Source organism: Schistocerca piceifrons, chromosome 5, assembly GCF_021461385.2.
Source record: "Schistocerca piceifrons isolate TAMUIC-IGC-003096 chromosome 5, iqSchPice1.1, whole genome shotgun sequence".
In the NCBI taxonomy this organism is placed as follows: Eukaryota; Metazoa; Arthropoda; class Insecta; order Orthoptera; family Acrididae; genus Schistocerca; species Schistocerca piceifrons.
The window spans coordinates 49,025,750-49,050,267 of record NC_060142.1 but is presented as its reverse complement, the minus strand read 5'-3'; the positions used below and the strand labels follow the sequence as shown (position 1 = coordinate 49,050,267).

The following is a 24,518-nucleotide window of genomic DNA, read 5'->3' as shown; positions in this document are numbered from 1 at the left end:
AGAGATACAGAAATATTTCTGTGGGTGATGTAAGGTGGAGCAGAAATGTAACATGGAGAAAACTAGGAGAGACTGAGACAAAAAATACATATATTCAGGAAATCAGAAGTTGGGAATGAAATGAAATGATCATATGGCATTGTTGGCCGGGATGGCCCATGCGGGGGAGTTCTGCCGCCATATTGCAGGTCCTTTCTACTTGACACCACTTCCGTGACTTGTGGGTTAATGATGATGAAAATGATGATGAAGGACACACAACATGCAGTCTCCTGCCGGGAATCAAACCCAAGCCCCTTGCGTGGTAGGCAGAAATGCTACCACTATGCTACGGAGATGGACAGAAGTTGGGGAGAACAGAAATGGTACAGGTTGTATGTGGTAGCTGTCACAGGTGACTAGTTCTGATGAGACAGGACATGCTATTGATAGGGCTTTAAAAGGACTGGTGGGCAGATATAAAAAAAATTACCAGGCACAAAGACATTGAAATACAGTTCATTTAGGTGAAAAAACAATGAAATAACTGAACTTCATGAAAAAATTAATTTACTGTAGCAAAAATGTAAATTATAACATAATGCATTACTGTTACAATTTTTGCAAAATTATTCTACAACAGAGTAGAAAGAATTGTACAAAGGAAAGTTCTTTAATATTATATTCAATTACATTTAACATGAATAACTATGGTGAAATTTGTCAAAATGCCAATTTTTTTTAAATGGCTCTGGAAGATATAGATTTAAGAACTTCAGTAAATGAAAACATGTGGAATAAACTAATTTTGGCTTTTTATCATTTATAGTTATAGATGCATACTTCCAATTAGGGTTGTGATTTACCTGTAGTCTCAAACACTGAACAATATCTACCTCTTGCATTTTATTGTTTAAACAGGAAATTTTTATAGCTTATGGAGTACTACGAGAAGTACTGTACTGAGTTGGACACGCTGCATCTTATCACAATTTAATCATAAGCCATTGGTCTCAAACCTTTGAGTGACATTTTTAAATATTTCATTAGCAGCCTGTTCAGTAAGAGGACTGGTATTACCTTTTATTTCTATACCAGTATTGTCTACAGAGAGGTGACAATTTGCATTTTGACAGTGCAAATGAAACATCATTTATGTTTATCAGACGTAGAAGACCCAAAATAGAACTCTATGGTACACCATGTAAAAATATGATTCAAATTCTGAGTGCTACACAGCTCAGTAATTTATTGCCTCTTCTTTTCCAAAACATTTTAATTTTTGCATGAGGATATGTGGTTTGCACAGTCATGAAACTTAGTCCTCTCACAATTCCTAGTGATGGTAATTTCTGGTTCATTGATTCTAATGTGCCTCCCATTAACAGAAATAGATCCTGTTCAGCTGAAAGCTTTTTTTTTTAATCTAAATTGTTTGCTAATAAGAATGTTTTGCAATGACTGTTAAAAATGGTTGTGTACATGATATTCTTGACTTTTTTATGCTAGCAGTAATGTGAAGGATCAGCAATTTTTTTACGATTGTTTTATCCCTCATTTGTGAAGTTACTTGAAAACACCTTATTTAAGCCTGTCTAGGAAAGTACCACAATGGTACAATCCATACAAATAATTATTTTGGTGCCCGCCCCTGCCAGCTAAGTGGTCAATGCGACAATGTCAATCCTAAGGGCCGGGTTTGATTCCCATCTGGATCCACTCAGGGACTGGGTGTTGTGTTGTCCTAATCATCATCATTTCATCCCCCTTGAAGTGCAAGTCACCGAAGTGGCGTCAAATCGAAAGACTTGGACCCGGCGAACGGTCTGCCCAGTGGGATGCCCTAGTCACATGATATTTTATTAATTGGCTCAAATGACTCTGAGCACTATGGGACTTAACATCTGAGGTCATCAGTCCCCTAACATTTCATTATTTTACTACTGATTTCATCACAATCACTCAAACATTCGCTTTTGAAGAGTGTTGACAACACTGAAAACTTACTTCAAAAATGTAAGATGCAGTTGAATTTTATCAAACATGTTTTGGAACAATTCTGAGAAACTATAGACTTTCCAGTAACGAATTCCAAAATTTAAATTGTCTACAAAATATTTGCAGAAACAGATAATACCCAAAAACTGAACCAATGTTGTGATAATGAGATTGTAAGTTAGCAAAGCCAATGAATGTGAAACAAAGGTCATGGTATCAGACTGGTATGTAGTGTAGCTTGAGATTACATTTGCATCACATTTAACACGCTCAGACACATGTAATGTACTTTTCAATATAAAAGCTAAAACTGCAGTGTAATGCCAGAAAACCAATATTAGATAATGGGCAAGTTTCCATCACGTATTTTTATGTGTATCACATACATATATCATACATTTAAAAAAAAAAAAAATCAAGGGGGGCTTGCTATGTATCTTATCAGCACAATGGACCATTTAAAAGTCCCAATCAAAATTACAGAGTGGAGCAAAGATTATGGATCACCATTCTATATGAGTAGTATAGCTCAACAAGTGTCAGACCTACGAATACAAACATCTAAAGATAAATCCTTAATTGGTCCAAGGACTTTACTTATAGCTTCTTTCATCTTGTATTTGCTAATGGTAAAAATTCCAAGGTGCACCTTCGCTTAAGAATGACACAGAACATTGTTTACATGCTTCAAATTTTCATTTGATGATGGCAGTAGCCAATATATTGTCATTAGTAAGTCTTCACGAATAACACTACTAAGTATTCCGTTGTTGAAACTTCCTGGCAGATTACAACTGTGTGCCCGACTGAGACTCGAACTCGGGACCTATGCCTTTCACAGGCAAGTGCTCTACCAGAGCAGAAGTAAAGCTGTGAGAACCGGGTGTGAGTCGTGCTTCGGTAGCTCAGTTGGTAGAGCACTTGCCCGCGAAAGGCAAAGGTCCCGAGTTCGAGTCTCGGTCAGGCACACAGTTTTAATCTGCCAGGAAGTTTCATATCAGCGCATCTCCGCTGCAGAGTGAAAATCTCATTCTATTCCGTTGTTAGTTCTGTACATTATCATGATTCATGAGTCAGAATGGACTTAAATTTACCAAGGAAAGATAAACAAAAAGCCCAAAATGGTATTTTGTATACCAGGAAAAAAGCTGTTTAATAAATTACCCCAGGAAATGGAAGACATTACTAAAATAACCTGTAAAAGGCTGCTAAAACATTCTGCATCACTAATGCATACTACAAAATAATTAAAGATTACTGGGACAATTCTGTAGTGGGTAATAATGAAAGAGGTTAACTACACCCTGTTGCATTTCAATACATTATCATGGTTTACTGCTTTTGCAAGAAAGTAATGTGTCACAATCTAAAGTGCAAGCTAGTAAAGTCTTCTTGATTCAGTTTTTTCAGGTGGACAGATGGGAGGAAAGGAAGGAAACATGGAGTGTCCTTGAATGTTGGTGGCTCAGGAATTGGTTGTCCAAACAGGCAGGAGTTAACGCATGGGGCGTAGCAGCATCTTCATGGCCAAGAAATCATCAGTGGGTCTGTAGGTGTGTATGACGATGAAGAGCAAAACTATATTTTTATATTACTAGTTATCAGAAGATATTTGTGTTTAAATCAAAGAACACTGTATAATAGAGACCAAATGACTGAGGTGGTGCAACTGTTAAGACACTGGCCTCATTTTTGGGAGGATGGGGTTCACTCTGTCTGGCCACTCTGATTAGGGTTCTCTGTAGTTTTCCTAGATTACTTCAGGCAAATGCTGGATGGTTTCTCCATCAAGGCATACTTGAGACAGCATATGTAAGTATTCTGTGTATATATTCCGAGCTACTGATTTTTATTGCATTATTATTATTTGCTTTTATGGCTTCATTGGACCACTTTAGTCAATCATTTCCTGGTCCTCTTCTTCAGTAAGCGCATGTTTCCTTCTTTCTTAACTGCCCAGTATCTTTTCATTCATTCTGATCTTTCCTATCTTTCCTCATCTGTAAATACCCTTTTCATTGTGTGATGTTTGTCTACTTTTGGTTTAAATCTTATTTCTTGTCTTTCAGTTTCTTGAAATTTTCTGTCTTGTTTTGCAGACCATGCAAGGTTATATCTAGTTCTTCCATATCCTCTTCAATTTCCTTGATACATCCTACTTGGTGCTTCAGATTCCACAGTTTCTGCATAATTTTTCTTGCTAATCTGATTTCTGGTGTCCTCATTATGTGCCCAAAGAAAAAAAATCCTCTTTTTACAAATAGTATCTGTGTGACTCCAATTCCTTGTACACTACTTCATTTGGCGCTATCCCCCGTTGTCCTTCCTTCCAGTATTTTTTATTTATGCATGTTCTTGCTATTCTTCTCTCTACTTTTAGTATTTTGTCGAGACTGTTTCTCTGAGTGATTTTAAAAAGAGTCTCGCTTGAGTATGTTACCTATGGCTGAACACATCTTGTAGTGTTTTAATTTTGTTTGAATTGATAGACAGTTCTTATTGTATGTAGACCTTGTTAGTTTTTGAGATTGTCATTTTATTGGTTCTTTCTTGTCAATCAGGTTTTTCATCCAAGTTTTATGTTATAATCTCTTCAACATATTTATATTGCTTCACTATTTTAGTTTTATGTGGTCTATTACTAGTGGGTCTGTTACCATCATCTCAGTCTTTTCAAAAGATATCTGGAGTCCTACTTTTGTGCTATATTTTGCAGGTGCATTATTTGATTTCTAGCTCCTTGTACATTATTTGCTAGTAACGTCAAGTCATCTACGAATTCCAAACAATTTAGGTTTATACATCTTTCTTGGTTCCAACTGTTATGTTTTTAGGATTCTCTTTATACCATTCACTCACCAAGTATTCAAGAGCACACAAAAAGGGGCCACTGCCAAACCAAGAAGAAATGCTGTGCATAGTTTGGTTAATGAATGATGAATGTAATGGAGTTCAAGAAGGATATTCGATACTAGTAGTCAGCTTCGACCAGTAACTTAATGTTAATGGTTGCTGTGACATCGCCTATTGGTGCATATTCTGTTAGTTTGGTTGTTAGTTGATGAAATCAAAGTATGTGAAAGCAAAAAAAACCTGTTTTTGACCACATTATGAACTGTAGATTAGCCCAGGGACTAGTTTAGGTTGGAAGGCGAATGTTTAGTTGGGCTTGACGATGCCAACAAATGTGAAAGCAAAAAAATCTGCTTCTCAAAAAGACCAATCTGTGTCTTTCCCATTAAAAAAATAAATAAATAAATAAAATGTCACTGATATATGGCATTATATTCCCTTTGTTGCGCATGTCCTACTTCACTGGTAAAAGCTGACAACTTGTATAAGATATTCCACTTTATCGAGTAATAGAACACTTCTTAATTAAATTCTGAAGTTCGCAAATACTAATTCCAGAATTTTTTCAAAGTTAATAATCAGTGCCATTTGTGAATCATTCAACGACTTTTTCATAAACTGTAACAAATTTGGTAACTGTTCACCACCGAATACAAAGCCCAATATGACAGATAGCAACTGCACATGTTTCAAGTTTTCTCATGTTTCCATCTCAGATGTCATCAAAATCATAATGTCCCTAAAAAATTCAAAATCTGCGGGGTGGGATGAGGTCCCCACTGAAATAATAAAAATAGTCCGTCACAGTATTGCAGATCCACTCTCTTTCATAATCAACCAATCATTTGATGAGGGATGTTTCCCAGATCGATTAAAATATGCAGAAGTTCGGCCCATACATAAAAAAGGCAAACAAGATTAATTGGGCAACTATAGGCCAATCTCACCGTTACCAATTTTCTCAAAAATATTTTAAAGAGCTGCATGTGATCAGGTTGAAAATCACAATTCATCTAACAGCATTATCTTAGGCAATCAATATGGTTTCAGAAAAGGCCGCAGCACAATCCATGCTATACATGAATTAGCCACTAAAGTCAGCAGATGTCTTGATGATAGAATGTGTGTGTCAGGCATCTTTTGTGACCTGTCCAAAGCCTTCGACACAGTAAATCATGACCTGCTTCTCCAAAAATTGGCACGCTATGGTTTTCAAGGCAAATCTCTTAGCTGGATGTCATCATACTTGGCAAACAGAAAACAAAGAGTACTTATTAACATCAATGGAAAGAAATTTCTCTCTGGCCGGAAAAACACTCAATTAGGTGTTCCACAAGGTTCAATATTAGGGCCACTGCTTTTCCTATATTATATTAATGATATGCCATGTCAGGTCCAGTCTGATACTATCCTCTATGCAGATGACTCAACAGCTGTAGTCTGTTGTAAAAATGAGGTAGACCTAATTCGTCATATTGAACAAACACTTGGGGAAGTGGAGGCATGGGTCAAAAACAATAACTTGACATTAAATTTTACAAAAACAGAAATTGTTCATTTTATCACAAAACAATCTGCACAGTCTATAAGTGAAATAAGGTATATGGACAAAAAATTAGAGACTGCCGACTGTGTCAAATTCCTTGGCGTGTTAGTCAATAAAAACCTGTTATGGAGTCACCATGTGGACAACATACTGGGTCGACTGAATAGCCTTGTACTATATATTATGAATATCTTGTATAGTATTACTGATTTAGCTGTAAGAAAAACTGTATATAACGGATATTTTGTTTCAGTCATTAGGTATAGTATAATTTTCTGGGGGTCTGAAAAAACAAATTTACTTAGAGCTTTTAGACTACAAAAAAGAATCATCCGAGCAATGGTGAGAGCAAAACCAAAGCAACACTGCAAACCTTTATTTGTAAAACTGGATCTAATGAGCATTCCTAGCAGATACATCTATGAAACTCTCACTTTCACGAGGGCAACCTCTTCTTGCATCAATATGATACTAGACATAGAACGAGCTACATGTTACCTACCCACCATTTAAAATCATATGAAAAAACCCCATACTATGTGGGCATGAAATTTGTAAATAAAATCGGAAAGATATGGATGACCCAAATGTAAAAGGTACCAAAAGGGACCTGGAAAAATATCTGAAAGATAAATGTTGTTATAGTGTAGAAGATTTCATGAATGGTGACAATGCATTAAAATTGTAATTAAAATACCTCTTTGAAGATTTTATACCATATATATCATTAGTTAATTGTCTATTTTTAGTATTGTTATATATAGTGTAAAACTGACAAATCACCTATGTCACAATCTTTGATTGTATAAGGCATGTTATGTGATGATAAAAATTGAATTGAATTCTAGATTAAGCAGATACTGGTGACACAAAGTTTGGCTGTGTGCAGCTAGTTCAATTACTACCTCTTAGCCTTGTCTAACCACTCATTTTGAAAAGATCACTTACAATCAGACCTACAGAGGACTTTATTAGGTTCAACTAATCTTTCAGTTTGTTCCACTTAAGACAGGTTAAGAGTAACAGAGGCAGATTAATGGATAACACAAAATGAATGCAACAGGTTCTCCATGTGGTTCTCTGGCGATGATCAAAACACTGGTCAGACTGCAAAACTGCGACTACAATCTTCAAAACCAAAATGAGGACACACACTAGGCATACTCAACAACAGTCACCCGTAAGTTACTGCCTAACACAAAAAGAAATGCTTGGTCGCTTACATAAAATTGAGACTAGTTGTGGCCGGCATTAACATAAAACTGTAATTATGCTATTGATGTAGGGCCTATGACCAATTCTAAATAATTAGGTGGTTATCCTTGGATTAATAAAGAAAATTGAGTGAATAAAATAAATGTGTGTCTCAATGTGCAGCTCTGATTGATATGTGATGTCACAATACATCCAATCATGATGTGTGACAAAGCATAAAACAGTCATTTAATTTTTTTACTGTTGTGCCTCATACCTTGTAGCAAGTCATCCTAGTTGACACAATGGAATGTTAATGTGTCAAGAATCTTAACGGGACTATAGTGTGACACATGGGGACGAGACAGTGTGGCACACACTAGAAATCATTGCCAGCATTATAGCCTTGGAAGTCAATACTCGAGGAGTGACAACAGTGAAAGGGACAGCAAGCCTAGCACAAATGATAATGTTTTGTCAATATGATATTTTTATGCAGCAGTATACCAAGTTGTTCTTGATGAAAAATAAATGGTAAAGATTTTTTTTCTCTAAGCCCAGTTAATTAAACTAATTGGGTTTTAAGAGTCTTACAAAGCCATATTCGATCAACTTTGAGAAAAAAAAAGAGGTGGTTCACATAAAATGTCAAAACTGTACAATGTAGTTGGTAGAATCTCTCTGGTGCAATACATTTTACAACCAACAAATCAATTCATGTAACTGACCTGCTCATAGCAACATGGTAAATGTAATGCTTTTGATTCAAGAGCTGACAAACTGAGATGTACATCCCAGTACCATTCTGATGTGACAAATTTTCCGCCAACGCATTGACAAGTGTGCTCTTATCACATTTCCACTCCTGCTCTAGATTCTGTAGTATTCCTGAAAAAATAAATATTTTTGTTATGTTCTAAATATTTCCTTAACTTCTGTCTAACACAGAATACTTGTAAAGGCAACTACAAATTCCCTGAATTGTCTTGATAAAAAGAACTATCAAATCCCATAAATCAACAATTCATTCTTCAACAACAACTTATCTTAATAGAACAGCAGCTTTCTTCAAATGCATCTCATTAATGTTGATGTGTGGGAAAAGGGAAGAGACATAACATAATGAATATGAGAGTAAAGAGAGAATTGGGTTACATTATTGACAGCATAGTGTCTCTCAATGAATACCACACATATTGTGAAGATGATAGTCTTTTCAATCAAAGTAAACAACACGTGACATTATGGTCTCTGTATTTTATTTTCACAATGACTGATAATGGGGTGCACAGGTAACTAGAATTACATTCGGCGAAAGTTTCTTCTGCAATTGATACATTAGATTCAGATTAATTAAGATACTACAAAATCTGTTTCTAAGGACATAATTGCTCAGGCAAATAGAGAAATTAATACAACATAATTATTAATCACATATGTGGAGAAACATCTCAGATAAGGAAATAGCGAAGCTGTGTGACAATCTACTAGAAATGCACAACGATTTTACCATAGAGTGTACTTCTAAGGTTATAAACAACACGCGGTGTTTTGATATTATTATTGATATGAGACTTGAAAAAATATACCTCTGCAGACTGAATGCAGTCATTCTGCCTTCTTACGGTGCCGTTGTTTTGTAAATTACACTTCCCTGGCTCTTTAGAACACAAAAACGTCCCTGAAGCTAACAGGTACTAACACACGGGCCACCCACGTTTCACCAAACGGTTCATCAACTCTCACGTTCCGAACCGCCACAAATCGTCAAGTACACATCAAAAATGCTGATATAAATGTTCGATTTTTTCTCCCCATGCACTCCTATTTTGATATTTACCCAAAATACACTATTTTGAAATTGCAAATTTTATTTACGTAATTGTGCAAAACGGTTCTAGTGTTCATAAAAATGAAAATATTGTACTATAATCGTCTCCGTCTGACGTTTTTTGAGCCGGTTTTCTCCCAATGCATTCATGCACATTTCTTCTAAAGCAACCACCAATTGCCAAATGCCTATTCGCCATGTTTACGATACTGACACCAACTGCTTCTGCTTTCCTCGAAAACACGAATGTCGATTATGAACATTTTCCAATAAACTTTCAGCATCCCTCATTTTTACTTGCCCATTATGCACTCATAATTGTCTCAATATGTTCCGATATAGGTGGTAACTACTATACAGAAATATTTATCAGAATATAGTGATAATACCATTTTTCAACTTCAAAGCAGCCAGGATTTTATTAACGTAAGTGCTAATTCTGTGACTGATCAATTGATCTCATTTTGTAAACAGATTGACGTCATTTTCCAGTCGTATTCCATACAGCAATGCATGCACAAAATTATGAACGTCAGTGTTCGATCCCACATAAATTTCGTAAACTAAGTTGGCGAACCTACACTGAAAACAAACTTCTGTGATAAGACATGTGATCGCAGCTGTCAGGAAACGGTTTTGAAAGATTGGGAAAGGATAGGAGTGAGCAGAGTGTGGGTGTCGCGTGTGTTTATGAATATATAGTGGAAGATTGAACACATTAACAATGATGTCAGAAAGAGATTATGCACCACTGAGTACAGCTTGTGTTAGAGCACTTAATGACAAGTTGTACGACAAAAGAAAAGCAGCGGCTGTAGAAATAGAGAAGTATGTATGGAATAGTTCATCAATAACCACACGACTAAGTCACAACTCACACACGTTATTAAATGCGAAATTGACAGCGATACCTCAGCACTCTTCTTTAGGCAGTAACGTATTCCACTGTATATTAGATTGTTAGAGAAACTGTGAAAGATATAGACAATCTATTTATTAGATGAATGAAATTACTTACTGAATAAATGAAGAATGGGGTATCAAACTTGCAACACATGTGATGCATTACAACATTGACTATAGAATACAGTAGGGTCTAAATTACGAAACTGTTCTTTCATAGTGGCGTAGTTCTCGATTGAAACGTGGTCGTTGATGGAATGCTGCAAGGCACATTCTTCATTGAATCACGGTTGTGAAATCGTATGTCTTTAATTAAGCTTCACACCACTCCCTCTAACACATAGTGTTAGTCTCCTTGGAGACGCTGAAAGCTATTAAAAAGAAAAAAAGTGTGTTAAGATAGGGTTCACAGTTTATCACGAGAAATTAGATCCCGTACCAGTTTTTGCTAGCTTGTAGTGTTTTTTTTTTTTGTTAGTGCATGTGAACTGGTAATAGACCAGTACGTGGTATCTGAACATACTATAGGTCTATCCTATAAGAAATTTGAGCCTTTTAGTTGAAATGGTCAGTTTTGTGCTTTCACGTCCTTGAAGGAGGCCTGCTAGGGAGTAATGAATTATTATTTATTTAGGATTTTCTGAAGTATCACACTGGAATGACACACTGTATCTACAGATTTTTTTTACACTACTCAGAGCAGCTCTCCCCCACCCCCCTCTGCCTCCCCCCAGTTTCACATACACAACCTCCCAGCCTGTATTTCCACTGTCCTATCATCTGCTCAAGTGCTATCACTGTTAAGATTTAAACCCATCAAAGGGAGAATGTGACTGAATAACCAAATAACTTGTCTTCCTGCTCATCAGAACTTTTTACAGGTGATAAACTTTTCACTACAAGAATATCTGAAAAAAAGATTTTGCATGGATGATTTTCACTATGTTCCAAAAATGAGTTCAAACTTACTGTAAATTAAAACACCTAAACAGAAGTATGTGCTACTTCTGTAACACAGGGATACATCCATGCTGTTTTGTGAAAAGACAAAGCTATTCTAAAAAATATCTTCCTAAGAAATTTATGAAATTAGGTTTTCATGTTTCATATCTTTTGTAAGCATTGTAATACTGTTGCTGATTTTTACACCTATTCCTTCTGCTGGTATTAGGTGTGTCAAGTCACAGCTCTAGCCATTATGGTTTATCTGCAATGTTATTGTATGAAGAATTATTCTGGTCCAGTCGAAGAAAAGGCTTCAATGTGCCCCATTAATAATAATTAGCTGCAACATTCCAATGATCCTCAAAGAAGAATAATAAATCTGGCAGAAAAAAGTTTAGATTTACATTTTTTTTAACAAGTTAAAATATTTATCTTTTTCACAACTCCCCATTTTCTGTAAATGAAGTCCTTGTTAGATATAAGTAAAATTCAGGATTCAACAGTGGAAAATCCAGGATGGAATAGTGACAATATTATGAAAAGGATAGATTGCTACCCTCCATACAGCAAAGATGCTGAGTCACAGATAGGCACAACAAAAAGAGCGTTAGACAAGTAAGCTTTCAGCCAAAAGGCCTCCTTCCGAATTAGACAAGGAAAGAAACGCACACACCCAGCCAGGCACTGGCCTTGGCAGCCAGAGACAGTGACTGTGCACACGTATTTTATTTGCAATCATTTTTTAGTATGTTGTATGTGCATATGATAAATGAGAAGAGGTAAACACAGTTTGATAACAGTAGTCAGTGTGACTACGTTATCAACTCAGAGTAATTTACTGTATAAAGTGACATAATACCCCCTGTAACTAAAAATATTTGATAAATGAGGTTTACTTATTAGGACGATCCAGAAATTCTGACACAGAGTAGGGGCAGTGGTCAAGCAAGAATTGTTTCAACTGTACCTTGTGTGTGTGTGTGTGTGTGTGTGTGTGTGTGTGTGTGTGTGTGTGTGTGTGTGTGCTTTTTGTTTCCTCCTTGATCGCTATAAACTATTTATCAGAAAAGGGTGATGTTTCTGGCAGAATAGTGAAGAGGAAGTGCGAAGATGGGACACTATAAATTTGTAGCACCTGTAGCCTACTGGATAATATTAGTATTTGGCAGTTAGTCTATCTGACATGAAAAAATGGACCATTAATCCAAAAACAAAGTGAAAGAAATTTTTTTATTAGTTATTGGATATTATCAGCTGTGTTCCATTGAATATGTGTACAGTGGTTAGCTCATTATATTCAAACTGAGAGTAAGTTAAGTACTCTGCATTAAACCGAAATTAGAGCTATTGGTTTATAATTCTGCGTATCAGTTCTTTTATGCTTCTTATAGGCAGTAATTCTTCACTATGTATGAAAGATAGAAGTGGCCTCCCTCTGACCAAGTAACTATTGTACCCAATGAGTTATTAGTGGAACTTACCACTTCACTTGCAATCCATACCACATGTTTTCACAGGTACGGTACAACAATTGTTGTATAAAGTGAAACACATGCTCTCCAAGAAAAAATCCTGAATCAGAGTAGGATTCTAGTTCTGAATCTATGGATATATTTCACTGTGTTCTCTGAAAACATAGGTGTAATCCGAATAATTATTAACTCTCTCTAAAATATTTTTTATTATACACAACAATTTTGAGTCCACTGTAGCTTATGGCATGGTTTTTTATGACTGGATATTGCACATTTATTAGAATAAGTTCAAGTTACTGGGTAGCAGTTTTTTTTTCTGACAATTTCCTTTCCAAGCTTCATTACCATTTTTAAACTGTCTGACAAATAAAAACAGAATATACAGGGTGTTTCAAAAATGACCGGTATATTTGAAACGGCAATAAAAACTAAACGAGCAGCGATAGAAATACACCGTTTGTTGCAATATGCTTGGGACAACAGTACATTTTCAGGCAGACAAACTTTCGAAATTACAGTAGTTACAATTTTCAACAACAGATGGCGCTGCGGTCTGGGAAACTCTATAGTACGATATTTTCCACATATCCACCATGCATAGCAATAATATGGCGTAGTCTCTGAATGAAATTACCCGAAACCTTTGACAACGTGTCTGGCGGAATGGCTTCACATGCAGGTGAGATGTACTGCTTCAGCTGTTCAATTGTTTCTGGATTCTGGCGGTACACCTGGTCTTTCAAGTGTCCCCACAGAAAGAAGTCACAGGGGTTCATGTCTGGCGAATAGGGAGGCCAATCCACACCGCCTCCTGTATGTTTCGGATAGCCCAAAGCAATCACACGATCATCGAAATATTCATTCAGGAAATTAAAGACGTCGGCCGTGCAATGTGGCCGGGCACCATCTTGCATAAACCACGAGGTGTTCGCAGTGTCGTCTAAGGCAGTTTGTACCGCCACAAATTCACGAAGAATGTCCAGATAGCGTGATGCAATAATCGTTTCGTATCTGAAAAATGGGCCAATGATTCCTTTGGAAGAAATGGCGGCCCAGACCAGTACTTTTTGAGGATGCAGGGACGATGGGACTGCAACATGGGGCTTTTCGGTTCCCCATATGCGCCAGTTCTGTTTATTGACGAAGCCGTCCAGGTAAAAATAAGCTTCGTCAGTAAACCAAATGCTGCCCACATGCATATCGCCGTCATCAATCCTGTGCACTATATCGTTAGCGAATGTCTCTCGTGCAGCAATGGTAGCGGCGCTGAGGGGTTGCCGCGTTTGAATTTTGTATGGATAGAGGTGTAAACTCTGGTGCATGAGACGATACGTGGACGTTGGCATCATTTGGACCGCAGCTGCAACACGGCGAACGGAAACCCGAGGCCACTGTTGGATCACCTGCTGCACTAGCTGCGCGTTGCCCTCTGTGGTTGCCATACGCGGTCGCCCTACCTTTCCAGCACGTTCATCCGTCACATTCCCAGTCCGTTGAAATTTTTCAAACAGATCCTTTATTGTATCGCTTTTCGGTCCTTTGGTTACATTAAACCTCCGTTGAAAACTTCGTCTTGTTGCAACAACACTGTGCTGTAGGCGGTGGAATTCCAACACCAGAAAAATCCTCTGTTCTAAGGAATAAACCATGTTGTCTACAGCACACTTGCACGTTGTGAACAGCACACGCTTACAGCAGAAAGACGACGTACAGAATGGCGCACCCACAGACTGCGTTGTCTTCTATATCTTTCACATCACTTGCAGCACCATCTGTTGTTGAAAATTGTAACTACTGTAATTTCGAAAGTTTGTCCGCCTGAAAATGTACTGTTGTCCCAAGCATATTGCAACAAACGGTGTATTTCTATCGCTGCTCGTTTAGTTTTTATTGCCGTTTCAAATATACCGGTCATTTTTGAAACACCCTGTATATTCTGTGAAACTGCTGACAGTAAACCTAATTGACTTAAAGGGTCACCTGTGGGAGTCAGGAATATGAGGAGTAATTATGAAGTTCTGATTATTAATTAAAAATAAATCAAATTATTAAAATGAAAGTTGACGATGGTGTTAGTCCTTCTCTACATATTTGCACTTCAATGAAACACATTTTTCCCCATAATGGATAACTCAGTTGAGATCTTGGTTGGGGGAGTCTGCGTTTTGGTTGTTCAAGAACATTTCACATCAAAAATGCTGCTGTCCTGGTTCAGAGGGCTTTATGAATGGGAATGAGCAGTCACACTTGATGACCACTGTCCATTCAAAAAAATGTCATGCTATATGTTAAGAATTGATGTGTGACTGATTTTCACTTTTTCCACTATCATCTTGAGTGCTATACACTGATCATCCAGCAATGGGGTGAGTAGATTCTTCTCTTGCAATTCATTGTTCTTCACAGAGATGGCCTTCCAATTTGTTCATTATTCAGACTAGTGTGACTACACTGAGAGCACCTGCACCACTCAGCCATTGTCATACAGTGGTACATTTTTCCACACACTTGCACCAACTCATTGGGGATTGTTGGAGCATTGTTCCCCTTCAAATGCAGCTAACAAAGTACCACATAAAGTACCACATGCTGTTCTCTATTTCAGGGACTGTATCCCCCCCCTCACCCCCACCCCCTGATCTACTGGCATGTTACAGTATTGTCATTGGTATTTTAATGGGAATACAGACATGCACCTGTAAACTAACAAAAAATTACCTACAGAATTCTACTTTTTTTTTTAAGATGATAATTGAAATTTTATGACTGCCTTTGTATATTCTTTTTTATAGTGAATATTGTATAAAATTGTGTATATACCATAAAATGTTCTTTGAGATAATGAAAATATACAAAATAGGTGAAATGACATTTTTGTGTCTGAAATAAGTACTTCCTAAGAAAAAATAGCAGAGGCTCTATTTTCCTTCCACTGCTTGCCAACATATAACTGTAATTATTTATCTTTGACTGTTAATTATTTGAATTGTGCCATGTTAATTGTGCTGAATTTGTGGTGGTATTCTATATTACAAATGAGGAAAAAATGTGCCTTGTGGTTATTCAAGGAATGTGTATCAGACAAGGCTGCCTATTTATTATCTAGAATTCTGTGTGTTTTACTGACACAGAAATAAATATGAAGGTAGAAATGAAATTATCCCTGATATTGTTCCTTAAGAACGGTACTCAAGTCTCTTCTTTTTATTTCAGAATGGTAAAAGAGTTTGCATCACTAAATAACACTACACAAATAAAACGACTGTTGAAGGTATTGGGCCAGGATTTTGCAAATTCGCAAAATGCACATACAAGAAAAGGTGGTTTAATAGGTTTGGCTGCAATTGCTGTAGCCCTAGGAAAGGTAAGAAATGTTTTTACTAAAAGAGTTTATTAAAAATAAAAGTACAACATTCCTAAAGTTTTAGTATATCTTACATGACATCTCCCTTAACTTGCAATATTGTTTGTCTCCATTTGAGCCTGTTACTCGCATAAGTAGAGGCACTAGCTGTGGACACAGTGGTCCCATGTTCACATTGATAAGCATAAATTTTGATGAGTTAGAAAGATCTGGAATTGAGTTTATTCAGCTTTGTGAGTAGATTCTTTATTAAGCATGCAACACAACCGACATGCATACCATCTAAGTGGAGTTGAGCTGAAAGGCTTCCACCAGGTTAAGAAAAGTCCCAGTGACAGTGTCAGTTAATCTAATTATATGAAACCATGCACAAAATAGTGTCATCATTATTGATAGACCAGGTTGGGAGCCATAAAACAAGATGTATTAATTGTAAGTATCACAAATGATTATCATACATTTGTGAAATGCAATAAAAGGAGCCTTTAGAATGGTACTGAAACAAGATATGTTACCACTGGTATTCGCTGCTAGAGAATATGTAACCAGGGTATCAATTCCATGAACGTGATCTATCAGTCATATGTTTGTAATTACCTTCACTTTTAAATCTTCTCTTTATGCACTTGCATTGCTCCTTGAAGTTGTGGTATGCAGTACCACTCATAGCTATATCGAAATTCTTCACCATCTGCAGGAAAGTGCTATGATAATGAAAAATTATGTTAGCTACCCATTAGCTACAAATTCACATAAACACTTCTGTTCAAAATCCTACTGTATTCAGCAGTTGCCATAACATTTACTACATATCAATTAAACATTGACGTTTAAGCTCTTAATAACCAAATTTGTCCACAGACAGATTGTGTTGTCCTGATCTGATCTTTGGTATCCATGGCACCCCCAAGTCGTGACATCAAAGCGTAAATGGCTCCTTACCCCAGTAAAGCACATGCCCTCAGTCATGCCTTGGCACAGTACTGTGCTTACATTTTTGTTTTATATGTACACATAAATAAAAAGATGTGTGCACAGTATTTAGGCTTTCTGTACAACTATTACCATAAATTAAGGTTTTTACATGACCGTCTTTCATCGGCACAGTAGAAAGGAAGTGGGACATGTCACTAGCAACATGTACCATCACAGCATGTACTTGTTTGAAAGAAACAATGGCCTCCAATCCAGTAAACATAACACACAGAAATGATTTTAATATTTAGAGTTAGCTTTCAAAAAGTTTGCTGTACTGTGAAAGATATATTTTCAACAGATTTCTGCATATATTTAAGGTGACAAATCACAAGCAATGTACAATGCCAGAAAAAAAAGTGAAACACCTTCAAGGACAGCGTTCAGTAACACCAGAGTATAATATGTTCATCCTGGTGAGCTGTCATGTTAGTGTGTACTGATGGGTTACCTGGTTAGCGATTCATTTGTCACGGTCATCGGCTATCGGATGGCATTCAGGAGGCTTGTCTGTGCATCCTGTTTTGACTCTGCAGACAACAATTGTTCTGAGTTTAGAGGTGAACAGCATTTGCAACATTTATTATAGGTTACAACCATGCCTCACTGATGACTACATACAGCCCTTTGAATGGGATAACATTGTGGGCTTCCTGGAAGCTGGATGGACATATCGATAGATTGCTGCGCATACTGGGCATAATTTGTTGGTAATGTGTCACTGATTTAAACAATGATCCCTGGAACATTCACACAACTGTAGGCCAGATTCTGGATGTCCGCATAGTACAGATGCACTCAAGATTGAAGCATTATGCGATCAGCAGTGGCCAACAAAACATCATCCAGTGAAATCTGGCACATGTAGCACGTACTGTGTCATCAGGGACCATTGAGAACCATTTGCTAGCCGCAGGATTAAGATCACGTGGACCTTTGGCCAGGCTACCCCTGATGGCAGAACACCACCAGGTATGTCTACTCCGATGTCATGAAAGAATTGGCTGTAGAGAGGTATGGCGCTCTGTTGTCTTTAGTGATAAGAGCAGTTTCTGTTTGTATGCAGGTGGTGGATGTACACCTGCAGAGCTTGTGAGCTGCATACTGTAGAGTTCATTTACCCATGACACACAGGTCCAGTCCCAGGCTTCATGATGTGGTGGCCCATCAGTTACAACTCGCTTTCACATTTGTTGTCCCCCCCCCCCCCCCCTCCCCCAGGGGGTCCACAACTCTTTTGTGGATATGTGCGTAGCGAGCACAGGACCCCGAGCTAATGTGGCCCTTCTTCCTTTTCCGCATCCTTCCCTATCCCCCATCTTCGCCCCCCCCCCCCCTCCCCTCACCTCTGGCTCTTTCCCTCCCTTTCTCCCCATCTGGGAGTATGGTTTGTGCCTACGTCTGGAGATGGACGCTCGTAAATGTAACGCATTCTGCGCCTTCTCTGCTTGTATGTCTTCATCCTTCCTTTGTCCTTCTCTTTTCCTTACCTCTTCTCTTTACCTTTTTTTCCGCTGTGGCGTTTGAGACCCCTCCTCTTTCCTTTCCATTTCTCTCTTTTCTTCCCTGTGCGTGTCTGAAGGCCGACCCACGCATTTTCATGCGTAGCCGGTGACGGGGTAACGCGTAATTCCCCGCCCCGGGTAGACAGGTAGGTCACGTACGTACCCCCTGGTAACGGCCAGGCCCAGGGAGGGGTGATTACCCGAGCTGATACCTTCCGAAAGTGCCGATTGGTCCCTCCGTCCGTTTGTCGGGAGGTGTGACCTGAGGTGTGAACAATCACCTAAGGCGGGAGTGCCCTCAGAGAGGGCCCTCACAAGGAAGGAGCGCGCCATCGGAGATGCCGGTAATCATGGGGGATACTTCCGCAATGGTTTCCTCACCTTCCACTATGTCTGCTCACAAGCGTAAGTTCACCGAGTCTCAGCCACAGACAGTTCTTCCATCGTTGCCACAGTTCCTTGTTGTTTCTCAGTCTGACGAAGGTCACGACTTCACCACGGTCAACCCTTTCATTATTCAGAAAGGTGTCGACGCAATTGCAGGTCCTGTAAAGTCTTGTTCCAGATTACGGAATGGCACCCTGTTGTTAGAAACAGTCAGTGCCCTCCAGGCACAAAAATTGCTGCGTACTTCACTGCTCCACACCTTCCCTGCCCGGGTTGAAGTGCACCGCACTTTAAATTCCTCGCATGGAGTCGTTTATACACGCTCCCTCGATGGATTGTCTGATGAAGAAATTCAGCACTACCTGTCTGACCAGGGCGTAACGGCTGTTCATAGAGTCATGAAAAGGGTTGACACGAACATCATTCCAACCCGCACTGTCTTCTTGACATTTGACAAAGTTCAACTCCCATCGAAAATCAAAGCAGGCTATGAGATAATTTCCGTTCGCCCTTACGTCCCAAACCCTACGCGTTGCTATCGGTGTCAGCGGTTCAATCACACCAGCCAGTCCTGTTCCAATCCGGCCAAATGTGTTACGTGTGGCAAGGATGCCCATGAGGGTGCTTGTCCACCTCCATCCCCTCGCTGCATCAACTGTATGGGTAACCACGCTGCTTCCTCTCGAGATTGCCCCCTTTCTAAAGACGAAAAGATCATCCAGGAAATCAGAGTGAAGGAAAAGGTGTCGATCTTTGCTGCTCGAAAATTATTCGCCAGTCGACAGCCCACCGTGCTTCAGACAGGAAAATACAGCACTATCCTTGCTTCTCCTCGGCCAACAAAGGAGGCGGCCACGCAGACTTGCGACCTCACCTTTAGTATCACGGTCGTCAGATTGGCCAGCGCAAAGATCGCCCGTTCAACCTCACCACTTTCGCCTGCCCACTCTATGGCTCACCCTTCATCGGGTTCTGCCAAATCTCGAGCCCAAAAGTCAGACACCAAGACTTCGAAAAAAGAGCATACTCGTGAAGATTTTTTTACGTACCCCAACTTCACAACCATCGGTTCCTCCTTCATTTAAACATCATATTTCCAAGAAGGCTAATAAGAAACCTGGTTCATCTTCTTCTCCACCAAGGCGTGTCTCATCTACAGCACCACCTGGCGGAAATCGCCCTCGGCCGTCTTCTGTGTCGCCGAGGCGCACTGCTGGCGGCCGATCAACCAGCCGATCGCTGGTGGCAGGAGCTGCTCCTGAACAACCTATGGATCAGGATCTTCTGCCTTCGGCTGAATGCCATTCCATGCTGTCGGTCGCAAGCTCTGAGCAGTCGTTGAGTTGACGTCAACCTTGGTCACATTCCTCCATTTTCTGTTCACCCTATGTCCATTATCCACTGGAATATCCACGGCATTCAAGCCAATCGGGATGAATTGTCGATTCTCTTATGATCCTACTCGCCGGTCATCTTCTGTCTTCAGGAAACAAAGCTGCGTCCCCATGACCGCTTTGTTCTCCCCCATTTTCAGTCCGTCTGATTTGATCGCCCCTCTGTTGAAGGCACTCCAGCCCATGGAGGACTCATGATTCTTCTCCATGATACTCTCCATTATCACCCAATCCACTTACACTTCCTTCCAAGCTGTTGCTGTCCGTCTTTCCCTTTCTGGATATACCTTTTCTCTTTGTACTGTATACTTTCCATCGTCCACACCAATGGCACGAACTGATCTCCTTCATCTTCTTGGTCAGCTTCCACCCCCCTGTTTGCTGGTTGGGGACTTCAGTGCCCACCACCTGCTTTGGGGATCTCCACATCCTTGTCCACGTGGCTCACTGTTGCTAGACGTCTTCCACCAAGTGGATCTAGTTTGCCTCAACACTGGGGTCCCTACATTTTTGTCTGCCTCCACAACAAATTTCTCTCATTTGGACCTTTCGGTCGGTACTGTTCCGCTAGCTCGGCGCTTTGAATGGTTCGCCCTTGATGATACACACTCGAGTGACCACTTTCCATGTGTCCTTAGACTGCAGCCTCAACTGCCATATATGCGCCCGCGACATTGGAAGTTTGCCCAAGCCGATTGGACACTTTTTTCATCTCTAGCGACATTCGATGACCGTCACTTTCCTAGCGTCCACGATGAGGTCACACATCTTACCGACATTATTCTTACAGCTGCGGAACGTTGAATACCACGCACCTCCGAATTGCCGCGGCGCCCCCCAGTTCCTTGGTGGAACGAGGCAAGCCGTGATGCACTACGTGAGCGGCGACATGCTCTCCGCGTTTTCCGCCACCATCCTACTTTGGCCACCTGTATCCGATATAAGCAGTTCCGTGCGCAATGCCATCGCGTCATCCGCGATAGCAAGAAGGCAAGCTAGAAGTTCTTTACTAGCTCATTTAACAACTTCACTCCCTCCTCGGAAGTTTGGAGTCGAATTCGACGGTTATCTGGCGCGCCTAGTTTCTCCCCGATCTCTGGGCTCACTGTCGCGCGTAATACGTTAGTGGACCCCGTCGCAATTTCTAACTCCTTGGGTAAACACTTTGCTGAGATTTCGAGCTCTTCAAATTACCCGCCAGCGTTTCTCACGAAGAAATGTGCAGCGGAAGTGCAACCTCTTGCTTTCTTCTCTCAAAATCGCGAAAGCTATAATACTGTTTTCTCCATGCGGGAACTCCAACATGCACTCTATTCTTCTCGCTCCTCCGCCCCAGGAGCGGATGGTATCCACATCCAAATGTTGCTGCATTTATCAACCCATAGTCTGCGTTACCTCATTCGCATTTATAATCGAATTTGGACCGACAGTACTTTTCCCAGACGATGGCGGGAAGCTATCGTCGTTCCTGTTCCGAAACCTAGAAAGGACAAACATCTCCCCTCTAGCTATCGCCCCATTTCTCTCACGAGTAGTGTATGTAAGGTTTTGGAGCGTATGGTGAATTGCTGTTTAGCTTGGTGGCTGGAGTCCTGCAGTCTTTTAACACCTGCCCAATGCGGTTTCTGAAAGCATCATTCTGCAGTTGACCATCTTGTTTCTCTCTCGACTTATATCATGAACAATTTTCTCCGGAAACGCCAAACAGTAGCAATATTTTTTGATCTGGAGAGAGCATATGATACCTGTTGGAGGACAGGCATCCTCTGCACACTGTTCTCTCGGGGCTTTCGAGGTCGGCTGTCCCTTTTTCTTCGCGAATTTATGGCAGAGCGCACATTCAGAGTGCGGGAGAACACTACTCTCTCCGTACTTTCTCCCAAGAAAACGGGGTACCCCAGGGCTCAGTGCTAAGTGTTGTACTGTTTGCCATTGCCATAAATCCAATTATGAATTGTCTCCTTCCTGATGTCTTGGGCTCCCTCTTTGTGGACGATTTTGCGATCTACTACAGCTCTCAGTGGACCAGCCTTCTTGAACGACATCTTCAAGGATGTCTCGATCGCCTCTACTCTTGGAGCATCGAAACCGGCTTCCGTTTTTCTCCCACTAAGACCGTTTGTGTTAATTTTTGGCGACGTCAGGAGTTTCTTCCACCCTCCTTACATCTAGGACCTGTCAACCTTCCGTTTTCGGACGTCGCTAAATTCTTGGGTCTTATGTTTGACAGAAAACTGTGCTGGTCCTCCCACGTTTCCTATCTTTCGGCTCGCTGTATGCGATCCCTCAACACCCTCCGTGTCCTGAATGGTACCTCCTGGGGAGCGGACCGAGTGGTCCTTCTCCGCCTCTATCGCACCTTACCCTGTCCACCCTCTGGTCCACCGGATTCAGGACTGTCTGCGCTTGCTCCACGTGGGGGGCGTCTCGATGGCGTTCCTCTGGCTCCCGGGACACGTTGGTATCTGTGGAAATGAGGCGGCCGATATAGCGGCCAAGGCTGCAGTCTCTCTTCTTTGGCCAGCTATTCAATCGATTCCTTTCACCGATCTACGGAGCGTTTTATGTCGTCGAGTTGTTCTTTTATGGCACGCACATTGGTCGACACTGCCCCATAATAAATTGCAGGACGTGAAAGCTCTTCCTTGTGCTTGGACCTCTTCCTCCCGAACGCGTCGTCGGGAGGAGGTAATTTTAACTAGACTCCGGATAGGGCACTGTCTTTTTAGCCATCGACATCTTTTAAGCAGCAATCCTCCCCCTATTTTACTCCATTATGCGCCCGTCTACAGCTGTCGCCTGATATATCGTCCATTTTAGCAGATGACACGCGCTCGGCCGATCGCGTTCTCGAGTTTATTAGTGCCAGTGAAATGACGTCAGTCATTTGAAGTTTATTTTGGGGACAACCAACCCCTTTCTGTAGTGGATTTTTAAGCCTTCCTTCTGCTTTTAGTTTCTCCCATTTTTTTGAGTTTCGTTCCCATGTCTTCTGGTTTCCATTTTTTGTTTTTACTATTTCCTAAGTCACAGACCGGGCACTAATGACCATAGCAGTTTTGCGCCCTAAAACCAAAACAAAAAAAAAGAAACATTTGTTGTTCCTGTAGGGTAAAGTAACCATTACCTGCTACATTGCAGAGGCTGTTATCTTCATGCTACTGCCATTTCGTCAACAAGGAGATGATGTGCTTTTTCAGGAGGACAGTGCACGTCCATATACAGCTGCTGTGATGCAATGTGCTCTTCATGGTGTATGAAAGCTGCCCTGGCCAGTGATGTCACCAGATCTCTTGTCAACTTAACATGTGTGGTACATTATGAAGCAGGAACTTACTCATTCTCCAGGGCCTGCAAGAACCATTGCCGTATTGCAATAAATGACACAAAAGGCTTGGGAGAATCTACAACAGGATGCCTTTCAGCACCTCTGTGATCATTTGCATGCAAGAATACATGCCTGCATTGCTGCCTGAGAGGTGTTGCCTGTGTATCAGTGCAACTGTTCGGCACTCTTGGTGCATTAGTCTTAAAGTAGTTCCTTCGTCATGTGAAAGAGTTCAGTAAGAAAAAGGTAAGATATACACATGCTAAAGGAGATAAAATATAGCCTGAAATGTTGGATTAAGAGAGGCAGAAACTGTGGGTAAAAGAGTTTGGATGTTAGATTATTACTGCTGCAAGTTTGATGTAAACTGTCTGTTTTTATTGTGGTTGTCTTACTGTGTGATTGGCTACTTCATTGTTTTAGTAAGTGGTCAGAAAGTCACATTCATTTGTAGTATTCTTTTCTCAAATTTCTAGTACAGTGAGATTTTAAGTAGAAGTTTTTAAATATATCATTTTTTAATTATGCTAAACCACTAAACAAAATTTATCATTAAGATTTAACAAATGGCATCTGCCAGAAAAGCAGTTCACAAATCTGATTAATAAACTGTGATTCTGTGGGCACTAATTACCTTAATCTATGGGTGGACACACAATGAAAAGCCATCATCATCATCATCATCACCATCACCACCACTCTCTCCTACTCAAATAGCTTAGTTGTTCATAAGTCTTAACATCACTTGTCTCTACTGTGACCTTCCCCTTCCATGATGGGGTCGGAGGGAGGGGGGGCAATGCCATGGATTTAGCCCAACATATGACAGTAGCAGGACATG

At 40.1% G+C, this 24,518-nt stretch overlaps 2 protein-coding genes across 2 annotated transcripts in view; one reads left to right on the top strand and one right to left on the bottom strand.

The window, feature by feature from the left end:
- The window catches only part of LOC124797881, a 134,804-nt gene extending 125,060 nt beyond the window's left edge, over nt 1–9,744 (bottom strand). Inside the window, exons 1-2 of the mRNA XM_047260978.1 lie at nt 9,160–9,744; nt 8,299–8,458 (exon numbers count right to left, since the gene is read on the bottom strand). The gene's annotated coding sequence lies outside the window, so the exon portion shown is untranslated. The remainder of the gene's footprint in view (nt 1–8,298; nt 8,459–9,159) is intronic.
- Nucleotides 9,745–10,008: 264 nt separating this feature from the next.
- LOC124797880 (protein VAC14 homolog) overlaps nt 10,009–24,518 on the top strand; it is a 116,880-nt gene continuing 102,370 nt past the window's right edge. The window contains 2 exon segments of the mRNA XM_047260977.1: nt 10,009–10,229; nt 15,938–16,088. Of these exon segments, the coding sequence (XP_047116933.1) occupies nt 10,126–10,229; nt 15,938–16,088 (255 nt within the window). The 5' untranslated portion in view covers nt 10,009–10,125.